At 47.7% G+C, this 7,761-nt stretch overlaps 1 protein-coding gene across 1 annotated transcript in view; it reads right to left on the reverse strand.

The window, feature by feature from the left end:
• Window positions 1–1,919: 1,919 nt before the first annotated feature.
• The window catches only part of SHISA4 (shisa family member 4), a 28,853-nt gene continuing 23,011 nt past the window's right edge, over window positions 1,920–7,761 (reverse strand). The window contains exons 2-5 of the mRNA XM_035123821.2: window positions 7,586–7,757; window positions 5,817–5,950; window positions 5,207–5,386; window positions 1,920–3,972 (exon numbers count right to left, since the gene is read on the reverse strand). Coding sequence (XP_034979712.1) covers window positions 3,926–3,972; window positions 5,207–5,386; window positions 5,817–5,950; window positions 7,586–7,757 — 533 coding nt within the window. The 3' untranslated portion in view covers window positions 1,920–3,925. The remainder of the gene's footprint in view (window positions 3,973–5,206; window positions 5,387–5,816; window positions 5,951–7,585; window positions 7,758–7,761) is intronic.

The following is a 7,761-nucleotide window of genomic DNA, read 5'->3' on the forward strand; positions in this document are numbered from 1 at the left end:
ATGTTTGATGTCAGGAAGGGCCTGAAAGGGCTCGTGGTTCTAGCTGGCTGCTACTTTGAGTTAACCTGATCTGTCCTCTCTGCTCTGGGCAGGTGTGAAGGAGGAGCCAGTGAAGGAAGAACCAGTAGATGTGAAGCCAGAGCCACCTCACTCCCTTCCCACTAAGGCCATCCACCAGCGTGGGAGCCAGGGGGCTGAGGCGCAGCTGCTCAGGAGCTCTGCCCATGCCCCCAATGATCCTTGTGAGGGCTGGAGGAGAAGCCCCTCAAATTCCTCACAGACTGAGCTCTCAGAGGCCCTGGGTTCGGATTATGCAAGCATCGCATTTGACCATGAGTCACCACCACCTGGGCACCTAAGCGACTGCAACATAGGAGATATGGTTGCTCCTGAGACTGTGCCAATTCAGGAAGGGCTGTCAGAAAGCAGCCACCTGAGCCTAGCAGAGAGGCGGATTGTCCAGTCAAATGAGCAGCTGGCACAGGAGGTGCGTGCCTTCCGGCAGGAATATGCTGAGAGCCGCAGGGAGACTGCCTCCGTCTTGCACAGCATTGCTGAAGCCCTGAGTGGTGTCTGCAGCAGCCTGTCCGAGATCCGGGACCTCTACCTCCGCCAACAGGTGGTACCCAAGCAATGAGGGATCCACCAGCAGAATATCCCAAGCACCTCTAGGTGCCAATGCCCTTTCACGGAAAGGTGCCAGCTACTCCAGAAGTGACTAATATGGGGAAGAATTTATTCAGCTCTTGTGGAGTTACAGGTTTGTTTGTTTTCAGGACAGATTTTCCTTTGGATTCTCCTTCCATTCCCAGCTCAATAAAACTGTGAAGTTGACATCTCTGCTTAAGAATCAGTTACCAAGCAGGGCATGTCTGTGGTATTGGTAGACCATCTAGCTAAACAGTAGTTTGTGCACTGCATCACCCTGCTTCTGTCTCCACTGAAAATCCAGAGTCCTTTTTCTAAGGGGTGAACAACCCTGATTTTTCTACCTCCATTTTACTTACTTGGTCTTATTGCTCCAACTGCCCCTCCAACACTGCTCCTTTTTCCCTCTGCCTATCACAATTATCAGCAGAAGGGGCTTGGTTTGCCCTGCTGAAAATCATCAAGACCTAAAACTTGTTGTGGAGTCCACTTATGGTTGCCCTGGGGGCAAGAACAGGGCCCACTATAACAGAATTATTGATTGTTGATCTAGATGGCAATGCTCTAGCATACATACCGTACTTTTAAGCTTATAGCCTCAGGCTGAAGTGGCAGTGGCAGGAATACAGAGATCCAGCTAGATTCCTATGGCTGGGTAAGACGCCACGCAGAGGCAGAAGAAAGATTTCTCATGACAAAATTCGGTCCAAAATTAAAACATCTGTTAAGTGGTTGTACTTCCAAATGAAGTCAGTTACATGGGGGAAATGTGTGCCCATTGGGGAAGGAATGCTTCAGGGAGAGAGAAAGCTCTGAGGGTCAAGGAGAAGAGCAAACCTGTACCTCTGCGTATGGGGAACGTGAGTACCTTCACCTATTGTTGGACTCTCAACTCCCATCAGCCCAACTGGGGAGACTGATGAGTTGCAGTCCAGTAACATCCGACGGTCTACAGGTTTCTCAAACTGTGCTGTAATTAAAACATAGGGCTGCAGTTCAGGGAAACACTGAAGGGATATTTTTGTACACCAAGAGCACTGTTCCAAATTCAAGCCTGTGTTACCATGGCAACCAGGCTTTCGTTAGCCATTTTATACTGGCTGGGCTACTTTGGGCCTATATTTCCCCCCTAGCTTGCTTGAGAATTTACACTTTAGAAGTGGGAGAAGCTTACCTTTGCAGCTGTTTGTAAGCATTATTACTCAGAGTGGCCTGTCAGTGTGCACACCTCAGTGCAGAATCACACCGACTCACTTTCCTTCCTTTCTCCAACATATTCATATTTTTCCCCATATCAAGCTCTTAATCCTTCCAAAAGTGAGAAAACCGCTCTTAAGTGTTGTTAATTCTCTCAGAACCACCTTCAGGTTTATGTACCACCCTGTATGCCTCACAGAGAGGAAGAACACACACGTAAAACAGTTGCTTTATTTACAAGTTTAATCCACATTTTAGCCAACATTTTGTGATGCCAACACTTGTCATTCTGACTATAACATGAGCTCATGGTGTTGGTTGCTGCTCCTGGAAAATAGCAGGGCCATGCCCCCCCCCACAGTGGGAACAAGGCTTGACCTAGGGGAGGGGTGGGGAACCTGGGGTCCTCCAGATCGTCCTTTCCCACCTTTGGATTCCCAGCTGGTTGGACTACAATTCCCATCATTCCTGACCATTGGCTTTGGCTGATGGGAGTTGTAGTCCAGCAACATTTGGGGACCCAAGGTGGGGGCAGGCTGTTCTAGATGTTGCTAGACTACTGCTTCCATCATCCCTGCCTATTAGCCATGTTAGCTGGTGTTGATGTAGTCCAGCAGTGGGGGGCCACAGGTTATTTATTTAAGCTATTTCTATACTGCCCCATACTTCAAATAAATATTTGCGAGGTTCTCCACCCTAGAGACAGAGGTCTGAGCTCTCTCCTGAGATGTACTCCCAGACAACGTTCTCGGCCGCCCAGCTCCATAAGACAGCAACACACCATGTAAAGCTGTGCTCTGGTCTTGCGGTAAAGGTCACATGCATGGTGCATTTTCCCTCTTTACAATGGGCCCATTGGCCTCATCCATTCCTAAGAGCCATGAGCTCATGGGGAACTGCTTCACTGCTGTGACATCAACAACAACAACAAAAAGTCCTTTTTCTTTTTCTTTTCTTTTCTGCACACAATGACTGCCTTTGTACCCTGACTGGTATATTGTGCCTTTGCTCCACACTCTTGCCTTGCTCCCTGTGCCATGATTCTACTCCAGAGAATTAAAATGTAAGAGTCAGTTTCCAACGCTATCCACTCCAAAGGTCAATGCATCAGGAGAGGGACATCACCCTGGACCTTGCATCCTCATCTCCACAGACCGAAGGTTTGCTATCGTTTGAGAAGAAGGATTGGTTTAAGCCTACAGGATCAGATTGGTGAGCTGCTCAGCCAAGGCAAAGAGCCATGCAGCCAGAATACAGGCAAAGCTGCAGGGAGCACCAATAACTTCCTGGGGAAATGTGAAATAATGGCTACGCTGCAAAGAAGCTCATTTAAAGTAGGTGCTCTAACCTCCACCCACCCCTCAAAGGCCACAGACAAAGCTGAAGTGGAAAAGGGTTTGGGTAAGGGATGCTGGACAAGTACCCAGCTTAGCTGTTTGTAAAAAAAAGAAGGGACACTGGGTGAGTAAGTTTAATGGCCTATAACAGCCACATGTGATATCAGGCTCCTGGGGTATTTGGGTATCCTCCCATTCCTCTTTTCCAAAGTTTCAGGACTTCCTTAGAGACAAAACTTCAACCTGGGACCATGAACAGCAGGCATAAATGATCCTTGTGCCTTGTCAGGGAACAGGGTGGACCGAAGTCCTTGTGTGAGATACAGACTGTTGCACTTTGCTCTCTGTTGCCACCTTGAGACAGTCACCTCCTCACTTCCCATCACTCCCCTCACTTCCCATCGAAGAGGCTCAGCAGCACAGTTGATGCAACGTATGGCGTTTGTGGCCGTCTTAACACATGCTCTTTCCTGAGCCCAGGTGGAAGGCAAGGAGGACTAGGAGCTTCCCCACAGTGACACAGGCAGGAATTGCAAGAATTGGGGGTGGCGGGTGCGCAGGCAAAGATGCAGAGAGTCATGATGCCTCCTACCATGCAGAGAAAAAGGTAACGAGTAGGGACACTGGCAAATGCTGAAGCTTGGGCTGGAGTTTCAGTGCAGCAGGAAACCCAATACAGGTTCTGTGGAAATGGCAGACCCAGAGAGAAAGGGCTCCTTTGGATAGTCTCTGCAAGGTCCTCTTCAGGAGCTGGGCTGTGACGGCTGTGGTGGGATGTAGGGTGGGGGAGCTGCAGCAGAAAGAGAGGGGCAATCAGGAGGTGGCTAGAGGCACTGAAGGTTAAAGGGAGAGTAGCCTCATAGGGAGGGGTGGATGTGAAAGTCATCACTCAGCAGTTGCATACTGCACAGTGCGCAAGGATAAGGGAGGTGTTATCCCCCCACATCTCAGGAATAACCAGAAGAAACTTGGGCCACATTCACACCACAGATTTAAAGCACTATGATACCATTTTAAAGAGTCATGGATTCCCCAAAAGAATACTGGGAGCTGGTGTGCTAAGAGTTATGAGAAGACCCATATTCTGCCTCCAGAGCTACAATTCCCAGAGCTCTCTGTGAAGAGGAATTTATCGTTGAACCACCCAGGTAGCAGTGATGACTAGTGCACCCATTGGGACTGGTAAGACAGAAGGCAGAAAGGCCAACAACACAGGGAGCCACAGCCAAGTACAGTCGTACCTTGGAAGTTGAATGGAATCGGTTTCGGAAGTCCGTTTGACTTCCAAAATGTTCGGAAACCAAAACGTGGCTTCTGATTGGCTGCAGGAAGCTCCTGCAGCCAATCAGAAGCTGCAGAAGCCCCATCAGACATTCGGATTCCAAAATAGTTTGCAAACCGGAACACTCACTTCTGGGTTTGCGGCTTTTGGGAGCCAAAACTTTCGAGAACTAAGCTGTTCGAAAACCAAGGTACGACTGTAGAGCCAACTAATTTGAGTTTCCCACCTCCCCATCCTCCTCCCTGCTGAGTTGGCAATGGCGGAAATGCAGCCTACTCTACAGATGTAGGAGTCAATAGCAACCCTGATACTTGGGAGGAGACAGTGCCACCCCATGGAATGAATGTAAGTTAAGAAGGCAGGCAGAGGCTGGCCAATGTTGGTAGAAGAGTTCACCATTCGCCCTGTTGGACCATCTTCCACTTCCCGGTAGTAACCTCTGTTCTGGAGATGTTGGTCTAGAACAGGGTGGCTAATTTCAGAAACCTGCAGAAGTATCTGGACCACAATTCCCGTGATCCCTGAATATTGTCCATGGTAGCTGGGGGGGGGGGATGGGAGCTTATGTCTAACAAAACCTGGAGGTTCCCAACACCAGCCCCCTTCTTTCCCCATTTGGTGGCTGAATGAAATGTAACACTTCAATTCCTGAGGCAGGTTCTCTATGCAGAAGAAGAGGATAAGACAAAGCTTTAACTAAGGCCCACTTGTCTTCAAGTCTAATTTCCCCCTGCTTTCTTACCTGCAGGGTTGTAGTATGGTGGCCCAGGTGGGTACAGAGGATACTGTGCAGCTGGTGCTGTGGGAGGATAGGAAACAACTGGGGTATAGCCAGGATGATATGGTGCTGGCCCAGCTTTGGGATCCATAGGGTAAGGCCCTGGAGGCTGGGCAGGGTAGCCAGAAAGTGGGATCTCTTGACCTGGGACAAAGGAAACACACTCTGTGAGCATATGCTGGGCTGATGAGTCTACAAGTCAGGCATGGAAAACCTGTGCTGCTCTAGATGTGGTTGGACTGCATCTCCCTTCAACCCTTCACATTTGGTATGTTGGTTAGTGCTGATAGGACTTTGGAATCCAACATGTGAAGAGCCACAGATTCACCTCCATGCCTCCCCTAACTTGCTTCCCCCCCCCTAAACTAAACAGCCCCCGACATTGTAACTTTTCCTCTTAGGGGAGGTGTTCTAGCCTCTGGTCTTTTGGGAGTCTGGTTCTGCAACTTTTTGAGCTGTACTGTATTGTTTCTTAAGTGCACAGATCAGAACTGTGCACAGTATTCTTAGTGTGGTCTCACTATGGATTTGTATTAAGGCATTAATACAAATTAATCACCAGGACTTCTCCTACCTTGATAGGGTGTCTGAAGATGATGCCGTCGCTGGTACAAGTAGCAGCAGGAGCACAGGAAGCAGCAGACAATTGTGGCAACAATAGCCACAAAGAGAATCACAGCTGAAGCGATGCCAGCAATGGTTTTGGGGCTATAGGACACAGACAGAGATGATAAATGAGCTGGGCATACAATAGCATCTGATACCAAACCAGACACCAGAGCTTCCAGAAGTAGACTTGATTGAGGTAGAAACAAATCAGTTTTTCTTAATAATAACAGGAGGAAATTGTGTTGTCAATATAGATGAGCTAGGTGACAGATTACTTTTAGTTCTACTTAAAAAACACCTATATGTATAATTACATGATTAAGAATAACAGTTTCATGCACTGGCCTGCACTGAATGTGTGGTCAAATGCTTCCTCTTCTAGTTTTTAGCTACCCTGATTGTGGGTTAAATGGAATATATAGTTAACTCACCAGGGCATCAACAGGAAGCCTTGATAAGCTAACTGGAAGCTGATGAGGGCAGAGTGGAAACCTGCTGGATCCAACAACCTTTGGGGCAGACAATTTTAATATATGTGTGTAGAAAGACTATAGAAACTATAGCAGGAGTGAAGAACATTTTATAGTCAAAAGGTTGCAATCCTTCCTGGGCACCCTTTGGAGGGAGCAGGGCCTAAAAATGGGTGGAGCAACCTTTGTATAGTAGGCTGCACTCTGGCTGCACAAATGTCAGAAGTTGCTCAAACAGCTCTCCATCTTCTAGCCAGGTAATCCAGAGGTAATATCAGAATTCAAGGATATATTCCAGCTAGGCAGAAGTATTTAAGGAGGACATGGAGCAAACCTGAGGGTCAGACAGAGATGCCTGGAGGGCCACATTCAGCCTGTGGGCTTGAGATTTTCCAACCCTGGAGTAGCAGATCCCATGAGGTTCACCTTCACTAGGGATTGATCTTACCTATAATATCCATGATTTCTAACTGAGATATGAACTCTGTACTGTATTCTCAAATCAGTGAGGTGTGTGGATCACAGTGTGATACATGCTTGTGTCTGCAGTAGGGATGTGAAAAGGCAGTGTTTTTCGTTCTGCCCTGTATTCCCAGCATGCAGAACTGTTTCCATTCTGCTGCAGCTGACCTTCTGCCAAAAACAATGTTATTCATCTCGCTGTCCATTGCAGCAAATTTATGTAACTTACATCACTTATGTAATTAATTATGTAAATTATGCCATTACCTTGTCACTGCATTACTCCACCCTGATCATTTCAATACAAAGAGATGCAATGCAAATGGGGGGGGGACGTAATTAATTGTGTATCGTTTGAGGATGGAAAGCAGCAGCAGCAGCAAATAACAATCATGTTCACTGGATTGATGTCTGTTTTGGACATGGGGCAAATAAACGAACATTGGCAAATCCCACTCCCATTTCTGTTTTGTCAGAATTTTCCAACATCCCTTAGGGGGCCATCTCCATGGTGAAAGCCATTCCCACCTACACAGCAGGAATTTTGATTACAAAAACCACTCAGAGGAAATTATTCCCCTGCCCCACCCCCCACAGCCACTATTATGATCTGATCAAATTTGCAACTCCTCCATGAACAAAAAAGAGTGGGGGATAATAAGAAGTCTGCTCACTTCTTTCCTCCTCAGCTCCATCTGGTTTAGCCTTTTCAAGTATTGAAGCACAACCTTGACCCTTTCTTCCACTCTCTTTTTTTCTCCCAGCCCCTCCCTTTCCTGGCACACATCTTGCCTCTTCTTACCCAAATGCTATGCAGTGCTTTTGCTGCCGTTCAGTGAGGAGTTTCCTGAGGTCAATGCAGCAGTAACGCTGATAGCAGTCACCGCAGCAGAAGGAGGGAAAGTGGCAGTCGAAGCCAGGATGCCATGAGCCATTTCGGTCCATGTACCACTTGCAGTCTTCATCGGCTGAGACTGT

The sequence above is a fragment of the Zootoca vivipara genome, chromosome 7 (assembly GCF_963506605.1).
Source record: "Zootoca vivipara chromosome 7, rZooViv1.1, whole genome shotgun sequence".
Taxonomy (NCBI): Eukaryota; Metazoa; Chordata; class Lepidosauria; order Squamata; family Lacertidae; genus Zootoca; species Zootoca vivipara.